The sequence below is a fragment of the Oryctolagus cuniculus genome, chromosome 1, assembly GCF_964237555.1.
Source record: "Oryctolagus cuniculus chromosome 1, mOryCun1.1, whole genome shotgun sequence".
Taxonomy (NCBI): domain Eukaryota; kingdom Metazoa; phylum Chordata; class Mammalia; order Lagomorpha; family Leporidae; genus Oryctolagus; species Oryctolagus cuniculus.
This window is the reverse complement of record NC_091432.1, coordinates 134,326,433-134,347,799: the sequence shown is the minus strand read 5'-3', so window position 1 is coordinate 134,347,799 and position 21,367 is coordinate 134,326,433. Positions and strand designations below refer to the sequence as shown.

The following is a 21,367-nucleotide window of genomic DNA, read 5'->3' as shown; positions in this document are numbered from 1 at the left end:
CACGTGATGGAACCTGAGTGCCTGGGCTTTCGTCTCCTGCCTCTCAGGCTCATCATCAGGAAGCTGGGTTGGAAGCAGAGTAGTCAGGGCTGGAACTGGCACTCTGATAAGGTCCGGGGATTCCGGATGGAAGTCTAACCCATTGTGCCATGATGCCTGCCCCCTTGCAGTTTTTATTTTAAAAAGGCAACATATTAGGGGCCGAAACTGTGGCACAGCGGGTTAAAGCCCTGGCCTGCTGTGCAGGCATCCCATATGGGTGCTGGTTTGGGTCCCTGCTGCTCCTCTTCCGATCCTGCTCTCTGTGGTGCCCTGGGAAAGCAGTGGAAGGTGGCCCAAGTCCTTGGGCCCCTGCACCCCATGCGGGAGACCCGGAAGAAGCTGCTGGCTCCTGGCTTTGGATCAGCTCAGCTCTGGCTGTTACAGTCATTTGGGGAGTGAACCAGTGGATGGAAGAACTCTCTCTTTGTCTCTCCGTTTCTCTTTCTGTAACTCTGCCGTTCAAATAAATAAAATAAATCTTAAAATAAAAGACAGCACATTAACTATATGATATTAATTATATACCAGAGTTAAAGTTTCCCAAGTTCTGTTGATTTTTGGCTCTCTTAGTATTTTAGTCGTTATTTCATGGTGTCCCTCAGCCAGGAGGATATTTAACAGTTCCGTGTCTAGTAACACTTAGATCCAACTAACTTAATCAGTATTTATATCCTAACAGCTTACCATTTGACATGTTCTGTACATAGTGATGGGCATTTGGCTTAGAGGTTAAGACACTGCGTGGAATGCCCACAGTGCATATCAGAGTGCCTGGGTTCAAGTCCCAGCTCTGTTCACTATTCCAGTTTTCTGCTAATGAGTACCCTGGGAGGCAGCAGTTATAAATCAAGTGTTTAGGTCTCTGCCACTCACATGGGAAACCCGGACTGAGGGTCCAGATCCTGGCTTCAGCCTGGCCCAGCATGGCCATCATGGGCATTTAGAGAGGGAACCAGTAGATGCAGTTTCTCTCTCTCTCTCTCTCTCTGCCTCACCAATACCTAAAATAAATAAAAATTTAAAATACACAGAAAATTCCTTAAATAACAGTACTCAGTGACAAGAGAAGGCGTCTGTTGTGCACTCCCAGGATCCTGTTGGGCACTGCACTTCTCATTGCCGGTTCCGCGCCTGTTGTTGCAAGGTGCTTGTTTTTGATCACATCAGCCACCAGAAACCTCAGCTTTGCAAAAACCACGGCACCAGGAGCCCTGTGGCACGATCTGCTGGGCACTCCCTGGAGCTCCCAGTTCCCACTGCGCTGACAGGTGTCTGTGAGGGCTGCAGTCTCCTTGGGGTGCTTAGGTGCATAATTTCAGAATTACCTGCAGCCACAGTTAGAGCTTTTGCATTAACCCTTCTCATCCCACAGTGTGTCAAGTGTTCCACATAAAGGCCCACCTCATATCAAACTGCACGGCAGGATCAGCAGAATATGCACAGACCACAGTTGATGTAGTCATTCCCTTAATGGTGATCATTAGTGTTCTTTCTAATGCCTTGTAACTTTATATAATTCAGCAGTGAAAATCCCATTATATGCCCTTCCTTCACATGGGCAAACTGGAGAATAAAGGAATTGGTAGGCCACTGGTCAGTCAGGTTTGCTTGTTTTAATAAATGATAACATGAGCTTGGCCTCTTTGAAGAAAAGATTTCCTGTAATCCTTTTTTTTAAAAGATTTATTTATTTATTTGAAAGTCAGAGTTACACAGAGAGAAGGAGAGGCAGAGAGAGAGAGAGAGAGAGAGAGAGAGAGAGAGAGAAGTCTTCCATCTGCTGGTTCACTCCCCAACTGGCTGCAACTGCTAGAGCTGTGCTGATCCGAAGCCAGGAGCCAGGAGCTTCCTCCAGGTCTCCCACATGGGTGCAGGGGCCCAAGGACTTGGGCCATCTTTTACTGCTTTTCCAGGCCATAGCAGAGAGCTGGATGGGAAGTGGAGCAGCCGGGACTCCAACCGGTGCCCATATGGAATGCCGGCACTGCATGCGGTAGCTTTACCCGCTATGCCGTAGCACTGGCCCCCCGTAATCCTTTGCTGGCTTATTTTTATTAGGTGTTTATGCCCCATGGCTGCTGGGGAAGCATAGTTGTCCTGGAAACATATGTAGTGATCATGCAGTAGAAGTAGGTGACTGAGACGCACGGGGCCTGAAATGCAAGGATAGGGTATGAAGAGGCCGAGAGGACAAGGACAGGAGGACCTGTGCAAAACTGCAAGGTGTATTTCTTAGGACAATGAGAGCAAACACTTCATTTAGGGCACAGATGGCAAATGCCTTGCAGGCATGTCGTAGATGTCCCCTGCCTGTCCACAGCAGACATAGCTAATCTATAGCGCCACGGCAGGCACAGCCAGCCCTCCTGGTGCTCATTCTTTCTGGGCCTTCCCTCTGTCCGGGAATCCTTCTCTTAGTCCTGGGTGGAGCACACAAAGTCAAATGGACTTGTCTCCTGGAGTTGGAAGTTGGAGAGGCAAGTTGAAGTGAAGCAGAGAAGGGCTAGGGAGAGCGTATTTGTGCTTCAGACTTGATTGGCAGAATGACTGGCGATTTCTTCTCTCTGCAGCAGTAGCAGTAGGTACTGATCTACGGCACTGATGCCCCCCCCCCCTTCTAAATCATCTCTTCATTTATTTCTGGCAAAGTAATTGAATCACTAAGAGCACCTTTCATTGTTTTCCTCTATGAAACCATGTGTTGAAAAGATGTGATCTACTGATTACCAAGTAATAAAAACAGCAGCAGCAAACAAGCATTTACTGGGTACTTCTTATGTGCTAGGCATTGTGTGTCTTACATTTGTTAACTTTTAAATCCCCATGACAGCTCTACAGGTGGGTACTATTGCTGTTAGTTGTATAGATTTTGGAATTGAGATATAGAGTGTTTTAAACATCTTGCACAAGGTTAGATGGCCAGTGCGTGATATAATACATTAGTTTTCCACTGTTTAATTATAAGTATGTAATTTCTAATTAGGAGATAATAAAGACTCCCAACATGAGTTGATATAATTTTGGCCAAAAGCAAAGAAATTTCTCTTTCATCTTGTCTGTGCAAAATGGTCATGGATAAGTTTATGGGTTTTTGTTGTTAGAATTTCCATAATGTTGGAACAGATAAAAGATTGCTTTTTAAAAAATTTGAGCTATACACACAGAGTGAGAGAGAGACGGAGATCTCTCATCTGCTGGTTTATTCCCCCACATGCCTCCAATGACAGGAAGTAGGCCAAGTGGAAGCTGGGAGCTAGGAACCTTATCTGGGTCTCCCATGTGGGTGGCAGGGACCCAGCTACTTGAGCCATCACTTGCTGCTTTCCCTGGTGCACATTGGCAGGAAGCTGGAGTGGGGAGTGGAACTCACAATCTAGCCCAGATACAGCTGTTGAGGGATGCAGGTGTCCCAACAGGTGTCTTCAGTACCACACTAGACCCTGCTGCTCCCACCCCCATTGTTTCTGAAAGCCTGCTGAGTTCTGATACCTGATTTGACCACCCGCATGTTCAGCCCCTGAGAAAATCAGGAGTATTATTGGAGAAGTCTGGTCAGTCGAGATGTCTCGCAGCTGAGCTGTAGGCCCCCTCTGGAATCCCGCTGCTTCCTAGCTCACCGCTGATGGGGGTGACCTCGGGCAGGTGGTTCAGCGTCCTGAGCCTCACACTCTCCTTGCTAAATGGAGTGGCAGTGAGGACTGAAAAAAAAAAACCAAACCAGCTCCTGACAACTCTACCAGCAACTGGCACTTCGTAAGTGCTGCACAAACATTAGCTCCCACTACACCCCTTTAGGGGCCTGCGTTTACATCCAAGGGTAGGGGTAACACCCAACCTTGAGGCTGACTGGGTGACACGCATGAGCTGGAGTGAGGCGTGGGAGCTCAACGGGTGGGAAGCTTCCTTCTCTTCCTTCCTCTCCAGCATGAAGCAGTTGGGGTTCCCCAGGAGAGAAGGATCCCTTCCAATCTTTATAAACTGCAGGTGCAAAAGTGACTCTTATTGACATCCCCTGAGCAGCCTCAAGGGCTCATGGTCGGTGATCTCAAACACTAGCCGGCTCCCAGCATGTGGAAGTGACCTTTGTATGTGGTGTGGAGACAGGGGCCACCTGGACCAGCCTGGTGTCCAGTTCACATCAAGGCCTTGGTAACGTGATTCTCAGATACCCGGGCTGTTGGCTGCTGTATTTTGTGGCAGAGCCAGTGTGTCTTTCTGACGACCTCAGCTCTCAGGAAGTGAACATTTAAAATGATTTGTTCCTCCACATCAGAAGGGAGGAGTGTGATAGGGCTCAGGCTGTCTTGGTGCAACATTCATCGTGAAGGAGGGTGGCCCCGAGGGGGAACTGGGTGTTGATGCTTTTGCTGGGCTGTGAGTCTTTGAGGTCATAGATGTCAAATGCTCCTTAGGCATCTGTGGCTTTCCCAGAGCAGCAGAGCTCAGAGTCGCCTAGGAGTGGCCTGGAGCTGCCCAGGCATCCACCCCAGTGCACATTCACTCCTGGGGCCTTCTCGCCTAGCAACTGTGTAATCACTGTAATCTGTAGTCCTCCGTCAGTGTTAAGTGTTAACGCGGAGACCTTCTCTGCGTTCCCGCTATTGCTGAGTCGTGTACGTTGGCCTTCAGAGGGTAGAGGCTGGGGAATATCCATGGGAACTGGGGCTGCACTTGGGAATTCCTTACTAAGTAAGAAATTTGACCCCCGATCTCTTTTTTTTTTCCCTTCTCCCCAGCACTGGCTTGAGCCTAACAAGTCCATCTGCAAGCAAATGAAATGTAAGTGTCAATCTGCAGCTCGCGTTTTTCTCTGAAATGTCTAAAGATAGATTCTGCTTCCTGACAAAATTTCTCCAGCCAGGGGAAGCCAGGACAGAGTTGAAGATAAATGCGTGAGTGGAGGCCTCTCTGTCTGGGGAGAGCTGTCTGTCATCTCCTCTCCTCCCACTGCAGTCACTGTTCCCTCTGCCTCCCGTGCCTCTCTCCCTCCCCACCGTCTTCACATGGGACTAGGAACGTTGGAATTGGGTGATCAAATAGACATCGCACATAATCACCATGTACCCAGTTCCTTTCGATTGTGGGGCGGGGTGGGGGTGGTTGCTGGTCAAGGGTTTGGGGTGGAGGAGGAGAGAAGCAGGTATGAGTGGAGATTAAAACTTTACTGACAACGTTACTAGAGATTGTGTTATTCTTCTCCAACCTTCAAGCCCCTAAACATCATGGGAAAAAGGTTGAGGGGCGGTGGTGTGAGCAGTTGGTTTCAGGCGCTGATGCTCCGAGCTCCTCTTGTTGTTGTTGTTGTTCTTGGCTTGGGTAGCATCGTCAGGTCATCCACCTGGAGCATCCTGTTGTCTTGTAGTCTTGGGTGACATGATCTTTTGTCCTGGTCACTCATCCCAGGCTGTAGCCAACTTGCTTTTATTTCTGGTTCGGAGGAGACCTGAAACGCACTTCAGAGAATCATTGCCTGCTCCCAAACCATTTATCTCTCCAGGCAACTTTTCCAGGGCTCTGCAGTAAGTCTTTTGTTTTCTCATCAGCGGTCAGATTAGTATATATTACACCCCTGGGCATCATTCCAGGGCTTCTTGTCTTTGTCCAACATGAAGACATCATTCTGCGTAGAGTTTTCAGGTGGCAGAGGGAGAGAGTGAATGTAGATTGCGAGCTAGCAGCCCACATATCTGTTCCTTACCTTGCTTCTTTCTCCCTCCCTCTGTCCATTTCCTTTCATCTCCTCTCCTCCTCCTAGCATTCAAGAGCAAACTTCCTCTGGCCATGGCAGGAGAGATGTGTTGAGGTGACAGCAGGTGCAGCAGCAGGTGTGGAAAGTCCAGAGGGCCAGAGTGTTGGGGGCGAGGCTGGCCTGGAGTGGGAGAATGCATCCCTGTTGGAGTAGCAGGTCAGAGATCCCAAGAGGTCCCACACAGTGTCCTGTGCAGGACAGTGGGAATAAACTGACATGCCCGAGACAGCTTTTCTCCCTTCACTGCCAAATGTTGACATTTTTGTGTATCTATGAGGTACTTTAAAAAGTTCCTGCATATCATGAAGAAACTATGCATGGACTTCAAAATGTTTTGCACCAAAATAAATTTATCTTTTAATTCCATTTCCTTGATCTTTTTGAAGTATCCTCATATTTAAAAATATGTGGACTACCTCTTGGTGATTGGATTTATATTAAATGACTCTGGCTCTTGAATGCAATATTTTCCTTAAAGCATACACATTTTTAAAATATAAATTTCCCTTTAATAGTATTTCCACACTTAATAGAAGACAATTTAAATGTATAGGGAATGTAAGGCATGTGAGGAATTGGCTGCATAAGAATTGGCTGTTCATAAGCAAATCTGAGCAGTCAGTTGGAAAGGTGGAGGCTTAGAGGCTTAGCCTAGTGGTTCCACAACTGCATCCCCCTAGGAGTGCTTGGGTTTGATACCCAACCCTGGCACCTGACTTCAGTTTCCTGCCAGTGCAGACTCTGCAGGGTAGTGCTGTTGGATTTTCTGATACTTGTGGGAGATCTGGACTGAGTTCCTAGATCTGCCTGAGCCTCAGCTGTCCTGGGCATTTGGGAGTGAACCAGCAGATAGGAGTGCACTCTATCTGTCTCTGTCTCTATCTCTGCCTTCCAAATAAATAAACACTATTAAAGAGGAAAATGGCTAATGTTTTATAAAAAGAGTTTACTTGCCATTTGATTACTGGCAAATTTCAGTCTAATGATCAATGGAATCTGAATGTGGTAAAAGAACTGCATAAAATTGAGTTTCTAAACCAGACAGGGTGACTCACAGATACTAGGAATTGGCAAAGTCTTACCCATCACCCAGTCCCCCGTTGTGCTGTTGAGAGCATTAGTGTACAAAAAATCATGTCATTCTTCTCAAAATCAGAAACCTATTTTGGCCAGTGTCGATGAGGATGTCTTTTTCAGTACCAAGAATTTCTGTGTAGGGGGCCAGCGCTGTGGTGTAGCAGGTAAAGCCACCACCTGCTGTGGTGGCATCCCATATGGGTGCCTGTTTGAGTCCTGGCTGCTCCACTTTTGAGCCAGCTCTCTGCTATGGCCTGGGAAAGCAGTAGAAGATGGCCCAGGCCTTGGGCCTTTGTACCTTGTGGAAGACCTGGAAAGAGGCTCCTGGCTTCTGGCTTTGGATTGGTGCAGCTCTGGCTGTTGCAGCCAGTTGAGAAGTGAACCAGCAGATGGAAAATCTCTCTCTCTCTGTCTCTGCCTCTGCCTCTCTGCAACTCTGCCTTTCAAATAGATACATAAATCTTAAAAAAACAAAACAAAAATAATTTGTATTCTTTTATATGTCCTCAAAATACTGACTTTACATAAAAAAAAAAGATAAATAAACCAAGGCTTCTGTATCGTTAACCTGGAAACCCAGTCCAACTCCTGGCACTCATTTTTGCATTTATCAAAAAGATCTGGTTGTGAAAACATGAGGGCACGGTGACAGTTCATGGAAAATGGAATTTGAGAGCTAAGTTTATTTTAGTGCATAAAGGTGGAGGCTTACCAATCTGAGGGAAGGGTGGAGTGAGAATCATCGGCACCTGTTGCCTGAGGTTGCGTAGGCAGAGACGGGTTGTGTTTTGTGAGTATCATAATTTGCATTTCCTGTGAGCTTTTTGAAGTGTCCTCAGCCTCTGGTTGCTTCATGTGATGACTGCATAATGAATTGGAGGAGCCGTAGGTCTCACAGAACACCGGGTCCTTTGCTCTGACCCCATTAAGATCCCCCCCCCCTTTTTTTTTAAAGATTTCTTTATTTTATTTAAAAGACTGTGCTGATCTGAAGCCAGGAGCCAGGAGCTTCTTCCGGGTCTCCCTTCACGGGTGCAGGGGCCCAAGGACTTGGGCATCTTCTACTGCTTTTCCAGGCCATAGCAGAGAGCTGGATGGAAAGTGGAGAAACCAGGACTCAAACCGGTGCCCCTATGGGATGCCAGCACTGCAAGTGGCAGCTTTACCCAGAGTGCCGGCCCCTTAAGATCCTTTTGACTATGGGTGTTCCCAGGGAGGTGTTTCCCAGGGTTGGCTAAAGTCATCTGTCCTGATTAACAAGCCCAGTGCAAAGATATACTAGCCAGGGTTCTCCAGAGAAACGGAGGGATAGGCTGTGTGTGTTGGGGGCAGATGAAGGGGATTTGCTAGGGGAACCGGCTCACCTAGTTAGAGCCACTGAGAAGTCCTGGGACAGGCAGTGTGCAGGCAGGAGGCCCTGGGCTGCGGCAGTGTGGCTCAGCCCAAGTCCAAGGGTCTCGGGACAGGGAAGCCGAGGCTGGATGGCTGTGAACTGGAGGGTGGTGAGGGTGAGTCCTGGAGTCCTGAGGCCAGCGAGCCTAGTACTCTGACGTCCAAGGTGAAGACAGCCCCTGTCTGTCTGCAGTCTCTGCAGACCCCCTGCCCACCAGTGGTGCCGCCCATGCCCAGGCCGGGTCTTCCCACCTCATCCACAGAAAGCCTTTCACAGACACGCCCCCAACACCGCTTTGCCGGGTGTCTGGGTACTCCTTGATCCTGTCGAGCTGACGCCCGAAACTCACTGTCACAGAAGGCGTTATTGTTTCTTAAGGTTAAAAAATATGTGTATATATATATTTATACAGTGTTTGTGGTTTTTGGTTAGGAAATGTTTAAAATGGAGACCAGAACTATTTCTTTTCTTTTCCTCCTTACACACCAAGCCCAATATTAACAATATTTTACATATTCTTTCAGAAATTTTTATGTATATATATGTTATTCCAACATATATATGATCTGTAATAAGCAGAAATGAGATCTTTCTTTGTATATTTTTGCTCACTTTAGTATTTTTCCTTTTTAAAAAAAATTGATTTATTTATTTGAAAGTTAGGGGTACATAGAGAGAGAAAGAGACAGAAAGAGAGAGAGAGATCTTTCATCTGCTGGTTCACTTCTCAAATGGCTGCAAAGGCGAGGGCCAGGCCAGGCTGAGGCCAAGAGCCTGGAACTCCATCTGGGTCTCCCATTTTGGGGGCAGGGGTCCAAGTACTGGGCCATCTTCTGCTGTTTTCCCAGGTATGTTAGCAGGGAGCTGGATCAGAAGTGGAGCAGCGGTGACTCTAACCAGGGCTCATATGGGGTGCTGGAGTCAAAGGTATCGGTTTAACTCACTACACCACGACACTAGCCCCTGTTGTTCTTAATAATTATTAACTGCTAATAGTATATTGGTAATTGACAATTGGCTTATTTTAAAAATGATTTGCTGGTTGTTAGTCATGTACATGTATATTTATTAATGAACATAAAGGTTGGTTCTAGTATTTTGTTATTTTAATGTGCACTATAATTAACATGTTTGGATTCATTTGCGCATCTTGTGAGAGTATCTCTATTAAAGTCTTAGAAATGAAATGATTGGATCAAAAGATGTACACACTGTATATTTCCTTAGCCATAAACATCCACCCCAAGGAACTGGTAGCAATTTCTTTCCACCAATGTTACATGAAAATATTTGTTTTCCCCCAGATCTTGTTGAAAATAAATATAAACTTATTTTTATGGAACTTCAAGTTTATGAAGAAAGATAAATTTTTGCTTGAAAAAACTAATAAGTTGAACAGTTACTAATTTTGGTTTAGATTTTTGAATTGTAATGCTTCTTAAAGTCTTCTTTGAACTTTGGAGAAATGCTAAATTTTATTTTTTAAATCAGTATGTGGCATAATTGACTTAGTTTGGGGGCACAGGTTTATGACTCCTGACACACGTATAGATTTTTTCATGCCCACGCCATAGTCGGGGTACCGGCTGCGGCCGGAGTGCGCCCGTGCTGCCTCCTTGGAGCTCCACCTGCTCCAGTCCCTCCCGGCCGCTGGTCTTTCTGTGTCAGCCTTGTTTTGTCTTTGGAGAATGCCGTGGGAATGGAGCAACATAGCATGTGATTTCGGAGACGAGATTTTTAGACTCAGCCAGCAACTCTGGGGGGCATCCACGCTGCTGTGTTTATCAGTACGCAGTGCACAAAACCAGGGAGAACTGATCTTGGAATACTGATGAACTTCAGCAAGACGGAGGAGAGGAAGAGAAGACACAGATCACCTGTGTTAGGAATGACAGAGGGGCCATCACTGCAGACTCCACAGGGCAGTTCTAGCTGCCTATATCTGGCAGCTTGGAAGAAATAGATCCGTGCCTCAAAAACCATGAGTTTCCAAGGCAGGCATTTTGCCAAGCAATCATGTTGCCCCCAGAGACCCCCTGCAAGCCATACTGAAGTATCGAGTTCAAGTCCTGCCTCTGCTTCCCACACAACTAACTTCCTGCTAATGGAGGCAGCAGGTAGGGGGGCCTGCCTTCCTTTGGGGAGCCCTGGGTGGAGTTCTGGGTTCCTGGCTTCAACCTGGCCCAGCTCTGGCTACTGTGGGCATTTGGAGATAGAACCAGTGTCTGTCTCTCCCATCATCTCTCTGCCTTCCAAGTGAGATGAAAATAAGCAAAAAATTAAAAAGTGAATTACCTGAATTAATCTAATGTAGAATATATGCCTTGAGTAGTTTTACAACTATTAAAGAAATTATGTTAAAAGCATTTCAGAAAAGAAATTTTTGCTTTCTCACCATTAACCACAGGTCTGCTGACAAAACCTCCTTTCTTTTTCTGCAAGTTTTAGTTAGAAGCTTCTGGAATTTTCTTTGTCTGAGCTGATGTCCTCTTCCAGGTATCTCCTGAGTTCTGGCCAGGGGATACCAGAGGGGGAAAAAAACGTTAACTCACCACTGGCTCAGAGGTCCTTTGAATTCTCATCCTGTTTTCCCACGTGCCTGCTGCTGTTCACTTTTCAGAGACCGTGAGCAGATGCTGGGTGTGCTCTGTCCAGGTTTCATAGCTGCACCTGGTGGGAGAGACAGGTGGGGTATAGTTAGTCTCCTCCCACCCAGACCTGGAACCTCAGTACCAAACTTCTACTCCTTGTCTGCTAGGTGAGGTGCGCAGGCTACATACGGCTTCCCCATTTCCCTATTCCATTGCATTGTCTGTAGTTACCCAAGTGGACTGAACTGCTGATCCCTTTTGTTTCCAATAGTACTTGCCTAACAGGTGGCTGGCAAACAAAGTGTTAACTGGGTGACATCTTTGGAATGTTGGCTCGCAGAGCCCTTGATCTTCAAAGAGGAATGTTGCTATCCATTCCATGTAAAAGTGCTTGTTCTTCCTTGTAACCTGTAGTTTTTAGCCTTGACCTTGTAACGGTGCAGTGTTGCCCAGTGTGAATACATCAAGAGGGCCGCTATTGTGTGTTCCACAGTGTTTAAGTAGTTGCACAAATTGTATTGGCATAGCGTTTTTATTACGTTACACACTGCAACTCAGATGTGCTGCGACTGAATTCCATTTGCTTGTGAGCCCCTCTCTCCTCTGAAGGCAAAAATTTAACCCTGGGGTGGGTGTTTGGGCTGGTGCATCCCACATCAGAGAACCTGGGTCTGATGCCTGCCTCAAGCCTCTTACACCAGCATTGTGCTAACGCAGATGCTGGGAGCCAGCAGGCTCAGAGTCCCTGCCACCCACATGGGAGACCTGTTGAGGTCGAGGCTCCCAGCTTCAGCTTGGCACACAGCACTAAACCGCTGTGGATGGGAGATTCTCTCTCTCTCTGTCTCTGTCTCTCTCTGTCTCTCTCTCTCCTCTCAAGTAAGAAATAAATAAAAATTTTAAAATAAATTTAGCCCTGCACTTTCAGGGTAACTCAGGATATGCGAGTTCAGGATTTGATCTTGTCCAGAAGATTGCTCAGTTAATGCATAGTTTAAACATAGCCACTTCAAAGTGCCTGTTCACAGTCGGCTATCTTCCCCATTTCAAGAGCTTTTCTGGGATTAGTGTTGTGCTGCAGTGGGTTAAGCTGCCTTCTGCAACACCAGCATCCCATGTGAGCACCGGTTCAAGTCCTGGCTACTCCTCTTATGATTCACTTCCCTGCTGATGCTCCTGGGGAGGCAGTTTTCAAGATGGACCAAGTGCTGGGGCTCCTACCACCCATGTGGAAGACCCAGATGGAGTTCCAGGCTTCTGACTTTGGCCTGGCCCAAACCTGGCCGTTGCAGCCATTTGGGGAGTGAACAAGCAGATGGAGGATCTCTCTCTCTCCCCCTCTCTTTCTCTGCCTCACTCTGTAACCCTGGCTTTCAAAATAAATTAATTTTTTAAAGGAAGAGCTTTCCCAAATCCCAAAGTGGCATCAGGAGGCAGGAAGAACATCTGTTCTCTCCAGCAAGCTTCTAGTCCTGTCCCAATGCATCTCGTGTGGTTGGGCCCGTATGTTGGACATGTCTGCTCTGGGTAGACCTGGCCCACCTGGCTTTGAGTATGCTGCTGAGACCTGTGGGTCCTGCCATGGCCTTGGAATGCGAGTCGAGTCCCTGGACCCTGTGTGCTCCTGCAGCCCTCACTCTGGGTCTCCTGCACTTGCTTGTTCCTACACACCGTGTTCCCCACTGGGATAAGCAGAGACAGCTCAGCCCCGGGAGACCCGAGCAGTGTCTGAGGCCTCCTCTCTGCTCCAGTGCCCTGTGCAGCCTTCTCTTGGTATTCTCCAGCATTCCACACAGAGGGTTTCCCCTCAGTTAAGCTGGGGCTTTCTCATTTTGCTCCTGTACCTTGTGCGGGTCACCCAGCAGTGGAGGTGCTGAGGGTGCTAGATTCCTTTTCAGAGAGCCAGGTAGTGTCTTAAACCTGGCGTTGTCCTCTCTAGTTCTCAACCAAGCTCTCCATCGCCTTCCCTTCCCTGCCCCTACCTGCGATGACTAATGGCATTCTCCTTTGAGACAAGATTAATATCCTAAAGCAACAGTTTTTATACACACAAGCAGTGACTGTTTCTCAGATATCCTGGGAAAATATGCTCTTATCTACAGTAGCAATGATAAGTAAAAACACAGGTTTCTTGGCACTCTGGCCTCAGAATCAGCCCTTAAGGCATTCATATCTGGCTAAAAAGCCCATGAGAATATCTCAGGCGTGGAAAGCCAAGACACTGTGGCAAAAAAAAAAAAAAAAATGACCTAAATGAAAGATCTCTGTAAATGAGATCCCGGTGGAGAGAAGGGGCCATCAAAGAAGGAGGTATCTTTCTCTGAAGGGAGGAGAGAACTTCCACTTTGATATGGCCTTGTCTAAATAAGGTCGGAGTTTATGGACTTAAGAGGCTTCCATAGCCTTGGCAGCTCATGAAAAGAGCCTCAGGTGATTACTGATGACATAAATAGGAGTGTCAATTGTTAAATCAACAACGGGAGTCACTGTGCACTTACTCCCCATGTAGGACCTCTGTCCTTAATGAGTTGTACTATGAGAATTAATGGTAAAACCAATCTTCAAACAGTACTTTATACTTTGTGTGTCTGTGTGGGTGCAGTCTGTTGAAATCTTTACTTAGTATAGAGTTGGTCTTCTGTATATAAAGGTAATTAAAGTGAATCTTAATGAAGAATGGGATGGGAGAGGGAGCAGGAGTTGGGATGGTTGTGGGTGGGGGGGAGGTTATGGAGGGGAAGGACTGCTATAATCCAAAAGTTATACTTTTGAAATTTGTATTTATTAAATAAAAGTTTTCTATAAAAACAGGTTTCTTACAAATAAATACAAGAAATGCACACAATTTATAGGAATAAAACCAGGGAAGCCTACTGTGCAGTTGTGGTACAGTAGATTAAAAAAAGAGTTCAATAAATGGAGACTTCTCAGGTTTCTGTTAACATTGTTGATAAAGTCGATCTTCACAAATGCACACTTACAAAGATATTTAAGCTAGCATTTCAGTGTGATGATGGCATTTGGAATGATTCTAAGGCTCATTTGCAAAGGAAAATGCTCAGTGTTGGCCAATAAATACTTGTATGTAAAAAGAACACGGATGGGGCTGTTCTCTGAAACGGAAAATCAAGAGAGCTGAACTATAGTCATTGACAGAGGCCGAGTAATAGATCCATACAGTAATGAGGATGGACCCAGGAATAGGACAGTGATTAGTGGGACAGAAAATGCAGTCCACTATTCATGGGAATATGGGTTAAGATAAACATTGTATTTTACATTGAGACACATATTTTTCAAGGCATGATTTTTGGATAATTGCCTTTTCATCTGAAGGCAAAAAACATACTTCATAACATACAAGAAATAAATTTCAGTATATTTAACAATATATATTTAGTATAGTTAATAAGCTATGGAAATTTTGAGTAAAGCTTTATGGATATTTTATAATTGGGGGGTGGTGTAGAGCCTTCTAAGGAAAAAGGACAACTCGGAAGGAACAAAACAACATGCCAGCAAATTTGTGCAGGAGGTAAACTTTTTGACCCAGGATATTTGGTTTGTTCACTGCACAGAGTAGATTCTCAGGAAATGTTTTCTAAATGAATGGCAATAAAACAAATGATTAACAGATTGAAACACAGGCAAAGTAATGGGTAGAACACTTACCAAGTGTAGAACAAGTATTAATATGCAGAATGTATAAAGTGTGATGCTATGAACCAAAGCATAACTCAGCCAAAAATGTGCAAAAGCCTTGGAGAAGGAATGAAGCAAATGGCCAATAAACTCAGAGACAGATACTTGACATAATTTGCAACGAGGGAAATGCAAATCACAATGATAAATGTTGATAATATCTAGTTGTGAGGATCAGGTACACTGTGCTAGTGAGAGGGGGTAGCCCAGTAAAGCTGTTATGGAGGGAGATTTTGTTGCATCTTTTGACATTAAAAATGCCCATATCTCTTGATCCACCAAGTCCGTTTCTGTGAGTGTCTCAGAAAGTAGGGATTCTGCACAGGTATCTATTATACAGGGGTGCAAATCATCGTTTGTAACATGGAGAATTAGAAGCAATGAAAAGCCCAGTAATTTTGGCAAGGCTAAATAAGTTATGTGGAATACATAACTTATTTATTTATAACTTATTATTATTGCATACGTGCATAAAAAGAACATCATTAAAAAGAACAAGGCGGGGAGCCAGTATTGTGGTGCAGAGGGTTAAGCCGCCGCCTGCAACACCAGCATCCCATATGAACACTGGTTCTCATCCCAGCTGCTCCACTTCCCATCCAGCTCCCTCCAATATATCTGGGAAAGCAGCTGAAGATGGCCCTTGCTTCCCATGCGGAACACCCAGGGGGAGTTCCAGGCTCCTGGCTTCAGCCTGGCCCAGCCCTGGCCATTGCGGCCATTTGGGGAACGAGCCAGCAGATGGAAGATTCTCTCTCTCTCATTCTCTCAGACTCTGTGTGTCTTGCTACCTGTCAAATAAATAAGCCTTTAAAAAATAAAAAGAGTGTGATAGACATGTATTATCTGTCATCACAGAAAGACTTATTAGTTATATTGGTAAGTTTAAAGAGCAGATAAAAATATCAAATATAGGGGTGGACATTTTGTCTGGGGGTTAAACTCCTTGGTTAGGATCCCCGCATTCCTCGTTGGCTTGGATTCCCGGCTCCAGCTGCTAGCTCCAGTTTCCTGTTAATGCACACTCTGGGAGGTAGCAGTGCTGGCTCCAATGGCTGAATTCCAGCCACCCATGTAGGGGACCTGGCTTGGGTTCCCAGTTCCTGGCTTTGGCCTGGCCACGTCCCAACCATTGTGGGCATTTGGGGAGTGAACCAGCACATGGAAGCTCTGTCTCTGCTTCTCAAATAAATAAAAGTAATTAAAAATAAATAATAAAGTCACATGTAGAATGATCCATTTCTATGAAAAAAAAAAAAGGACTATTGCTATGTAAGTGCATAAAAGAGGGACTGGGAGGTTGTATACTACAATGTATGTGGTGACCTCTGGGGAAGATAGTGGGGTGGAGGGTCAGGAGGCTTTATTATATAGGATTATGTTTTACTGAGATATTTTATAATGAGAATGTGTTCATATACTACCCGGTAATAAGAAAGAGAAAAAGAAAAGGATAAAAATAGAAAGCCTTGTGCAAAAATCAAGAAAGAAAGGAAGGGTGGGGGGAAGAAGGTTGGGAAGAGGCAGGGAAGGAGGTCGGGGTGCATGGTGGATGAAGCGTGCAGTGTAAGAGCTGGATGCAAACAAGCTGGCTTACTCTCCTCAACAGGCTGTCTGCCCCCTCCCAGCTGGTGCCTGTCGGGGGCTTGATGAGCCCAGCAGGGTGGTTAAGATCTCACTCTTGCCTGCTTTACCAGACATGGTGTGGCTATCAAGCACCCTGAAGGGGCAGGGTGCCTGGGAGTGCCTTCTGCGTGCAAATCAGCCTCTGTTGTAGTGGGTCTGACTCAGCTACACCAGCAGGTTGCTGGCTGAGGGCCACAGTTCTTCCCAGAAGTTACGATGGCTTTCCCTGGGGACCTGAGATGCCATATGAGTCTTGGGTATGGATGGTCTGTTCTTGGGCTTTATGTTTCTATCACGTTCCCTCGTGTTCTGGCGTTTTCCACCACTGAGGACGATTCTGACAAATACGTCTCTTGCTGCTGAATGAGCTCATCAGTAGGGAGGAGAGAACACACGAGCAAGTAAGCTCAGCCCCCATACTCATTCACGGGGCCACTTGGGACACTTGGCTCCCAACTGACTGTTGTTCCAGCTGCTCACGTGTGTTCGTTTTCTTGCTGGGTGTGTTCGTTTCCTAGGGCCACCACAACAAATTATACACTGGATGGCTTTGGACAACACAACTCTGGAGGTCTGAAGCCATGCTCCCTCTAGAGGCTCTGGGAAGAACCTGCCCCTTCCAACAGCCCCCAGCTGCCTACAACCCCAGGTCCTCCTTGGCTTGCGGCTGTGTCCATCCTCACCAGGCCTCTTGCTGCATTTCCTGGTGTCTTTGTGTCCCAGTGTCTGTCTCTCTTACAAAAAGACACCAGTCATTGGATTTAGAGCCCATGAGCTCTTCTTAATTACACCTGTGAAGATACAGTTTCCAAGTAGGGACATAATCTGGGGTTCCAGGTGGATGAGAGGGTTTTTTGGGGGATGGGAAAGGAAGCTGTCCAGGCCACTATCCTGAGCAGACCCCTCTTAGCCTTCTCTTTGGGTGACACTTCATTCCTTTGCTTTGTGGCTCAGTTCTCCTGTCCCTTTTGTCAATTTGTTTTGTGCTGGACTTGGTCATATGCTTTTGATGGTAAACCAAGCTTTGCATAGGTTACTTCTGCAAATACTTGTAGTGACAGTAACTCTTGGTCTCTAGACCTGTTGGGTCAGCCTTTCTCATTGTCTTCATTCATATACCCACACTTGTCTATCCCAATGCCTAGCTGTGAATCAGGAGTTTGGAAGGTTTCTTCAATTGATTCATGGCTATCATACAAGGCTATGCATGTAATTGATTCATAATAAACACTGGTTGAGTTTAATTGACATGCTCTTTTAGGGAGCAGGTGGAAGAAGTTTAAAAAATAAAACACATAACTCAACAGAACCCACTACATAAATCAAAAACACTAAGTTCCCAACTACTGTGGATTAGTTTTGATTGTTTTTGCTCTTTCTGCTTTTACTCTGTCCAGGAAGAGCGTCTGTGATTTCTGTTCACACCCTGGAAGGTCAGAACTTCCAGCTTTGGAAGCCAGTTTCTCTTGCTCTCGTGGTAGTTCATTGGGTTTGGCTACGTGTCTCTTTCTCCCAGGGTCAGCTGTTTCATGAAAAATGTCCATATGTGGTCCTTCTCTCAAAGAGCTAATGCAGGCTGAGCCGCTCTGTGCTCTTCCTTTATTTCCAGTAGGGAAAGAGATAATGGCAACAGGAGTGACGACAAAAAGCCTTCGTTTCATGGTGTGCATTTCTAAATGACACGAGCAAGCCATGCATTTGCAGTCTTCACTCTGTCTGTATGTGGTGGTTGCTGGCGACATGAGCATCACCATGGTTAGGTACGGTGGTGGGTCCCTGGGCCTCAGGAAAAGGACACGAATGGAGCCTGTCCTGGAGGGAGCTCTTGTGTCACTGGGCACGACTCCCAGTGGCTTCCTCCTTCATCAGGAAAGCCCTGTTTTTCATACTGGCCTCTATGATTCAAATGCATGTTCTCCTCCTACATGGAGCTACAGCTGAAAAAAAGAAAGAAATGCCTGTGTGTATGTTTGCTGCAAAGTCAGTGTTTTGTTCAACTTTGTTTATGTATTTTTTCCAGTGAATTGGTAGGAATTGTGTACTGCTGTGGTTTTAAATGTTTTGTGACTATCTTAAAATTTAGTTTATATGAATGAATTTGAACATCTTTTCACTTGATTATTGCTTATAGCCAGCTCTTGTCTATTTTCCTTCTGAACTATGGTCTTTTTCCTTTCATTCTTTATTTAGTGGAGCATTAAGCCTTTGACTATAATGTAAATTTTAAAAATACGCTATCAAAAAAACTAATAAATATCAAGTTAAAAAAAGTACTTGTGTGTTGGTAGCATGCATGTCTGAATGAAATGCATGGTGGACCAGGGTCTTGCAGGCTTCGTATGTGATGAGCAGAGGCAGGTAGGAAAGTTTTAAAAACCTTTCATAGGGGTCGGTGCTGTGACGCTGTAGGTTAATCCTCCATTTGTAGCACTGGCATCCCGTATGGGCACAAGTTCTAGTCCCAGCTGCTCCTCTTCCAATCCAGCTCTCTACTATGGCCTGGGAAAGCAGTGGAAGATGGCCCAGGTGCTTGGGCCCCTGCACCCACGTGGGAGACCTGGAAGAAGCTCCTGGTCTTAGAATCAGTGCAGCTCCAGCAGTTGTGGCCATTTGGGGAGTGAACCAACAGAAGGAAGACCTTTCTATCTCTCCCTCTCAGTGTCTGTAACTCTACCTATAAATAAATAAAATCATAAAAAAATTTTTATAACCTGAGTTTGGAATGCAATTTTATAGTATAAAATCTCAGTATTAAGTTAGATATGTAATTGAATTTGGCTGTTAAAATTGTTATTACTGCATGTTGATGTACAGCTACCAACGGGATTCCCAAGGGGTCCAGTCAGTTATACAGCATTGGCAGCAAGTGGATGTCTCCTGCTCTCAGTTCCAGGTGCTCTTGCTAACTTTGTGGCTAAGATTCTCAGACATAAGCAGCAAAATTCCCCTTCAGATGCAAGGGCTCCAAATACCTCTTCATATGTGCACCTGTTTCATAGTGATGGCACCCTTGCTCCTCCCTGAAGAGGTGATAGTCCCCTCTCCACTCTTCCATCCCAGGTGAAAGGCCAGGTGAGGCTGAGGCTACACAAGGTTGAGAGCTGGCTGGCTTGCTGCATGCATGTTGGAGTGGTAAGAACTATTTCAGGTTGAGGACTTTAGTCTCAGGCACTCTGCTGAGTGCTTTGAGGTCACTTAACCACATTATCCTCATTGTGCTCTGTACCAGGGATCATGGGTCAAATTTTTTAAAAATTTTGTTTGAGAGGAGTCAAAGAGTGAGAGAGAGAAAGAACCTGGAATCAATCTTGGTCTTTCAGATGAGTGGCAGGGACCAAAACCCATGAAGCATCTCTGCCACTGCCCCCCTGTGCATTAGCAGGAAGCTGGAATCTGGAGTGGAGCTGGGACTCGAACCCAGGTACTCTGAAGTGGGATGCGGGTGTGGGTGTCCTAACTTGTATCCCAGCCATGAGGCCAAATGCCTGCCCTGCCACCTCTTTGTGAGTGACCTGTGGTTTAGGAACAGATTCTGCATTTTAAAATGTCTGAAAAAACGTTGGAATATGAGTCACATGAAGACAGTGCAGAATCCGAATGTTGATGTTTGCGGAACACAATCATGCCAGCTCTGGTCCCTTCCCCACTGCAGCAGCTGAGCAGGCAGCTGAGACAGAAAGCTGGAGGACCCCAAAATACAACATGGGGGGACTACTTTAGAAAGCTTGAGGACAATAGAACTTTTTATTGTAGTGCAAAAAATTTTGAAATCCACAGACAGTATTTTTATGTTAGACATTTTCCGTGAACTCTCTGAAGACTTCCCTCATTCACTCCTTGGCCCTTTGTAAAGAAGGTTGGCTGGGGGCCGGCGCCGCAGCTCACTAGGTTAATCCTCTGCCTGCGGCACCAGCATCCCATATGGGTGCCGGGTTCTAGTCCCGGTTGCTCCTCTTCCAGTCCAGCTCTCTGTTGTAGCCTGGAAAGGCAGTAGAGGATGGCCCAAGTGCTTGGGCCCCTGCACCCACATGGGAGACCGGGAAGAAGCACCTGGCTCCTGGCCGTTGCGGCCATTTGGGGAATGAACCAACGGAAGGAAGACCTTTCTCTCTGTCTCTCTCTCTCACTGTCTGTAACTCTACCTGTCAAATAAATAAATAAAATCTTAAAAAAAAAAAAAGAAGGTTGGCTGAGCTCTGTTCTCTGTTGTGGGTTTCCTCATTCCATTTTACAGATGAGAAACTGGAGGCTAAGAGTTTTACGTTTGCCCGCAGCAATTTGTTCAAATGATGAGTGTATGAGATTACAAGTGTGGGGCCCCCGAGTCTCTTCCAGAGTGTCTCTGAACAGGCATTGGGCGGTGAGAGAAGCCACAGGCCGATTATTTGTGAGATAACTATTGGGTCTTCCGTGTCCCCTTGGAGAGTTCCTAGCAGGGGTTGGGAATGTCTAGCCCACAGGCTCTGTGAAGCCCATGAGATCATTTGGTCTGGCCTGGCCAAGGCAACTTCAGATGAGACTCGAAATTCGATAAACCTATAGCAGGCTGATTTTACAGTTGATGGTTTATGACCCCCAAATGATACTATAAATATCCAGACAGCCCTTGGCAGAAAGCAGGGTCCCCACCGCTGCCTCGGAGGGACTCCGTCATTGCCTGCACGTGTGCGTGAGCAAAGCAAAAGAGCGATCCGTGACAGGAGGAGGGTGAATTAAACACGAGTATAAAACCAGCTCAGCTTTGGAAGCCAAGGCACTGCCTTAGGAGCACTGATCCAGGAGGGGTGATGTGATGGAGGGCTCACACTTACTGCTGATAAGGGTAAAACTCATTTCCGAGTTGGAGAGAGCAGGCGATAACGCAGCCTCAGATGTTCGCAGAGCCCAGAGTCAGGGTTCCTCGGCTGGGCGGGCAGTCCCCGCCCTTGGGGAGCCCCGGTGTTGTTTTGCAGGTGTGCAGGAACAGTTTTGTTGCCGAGCTGTTTCATTTCCAGATGCAGCAAGTACTCAGGAGTGTCACCGTGCGTGTCTTGTGCACGCCAGGCTGTCTGTGTCCTCACGTGTCTTGTGCACGCCAGGCTGTCTGTGTCCTCACGTGTCTTGTGCACGCCAGGCTGTCTGTGTCCTCACTCTACATCCTCCTCCGTTGGAGCTGGCAGTGGACCCCTGCGGGGTAAGCCGCTGCTC

The 21,367-nt window shown here is 46.3% G+C and overlaps 1 protein-coding gene across 6 annotated transcripts in view; it reads left to right on the top strand.

Moving 5' to 3' along the window:
• Positions 1 to 21,367, top strand: part of FRMD3 (FERM domain containing 3) — a 284,761-nt gene that overhangs the window by 172,858 nt on the left and 90,536 nt on the right. For 5 of the 6 annotated variants that reach the window (XM_070048853.1, XM_008274897.4, XM_070048872.1 and 2 more), the window contains exon 3: positions 4,779 to 4,821. The exons of the other annotated variant lie outside the window; for it this stretch is intronic. In XM_070048853.1, coding sequence (XP_069904954.1) covers positions 4,779 to 4,821 — 43 coding nt within the window. The remainder of the gene's footprint in view (positions 1 to 4,778; positions 4,822 to 21,367) is intronic. 6 annotated transcript variants of the gene reach the window in all.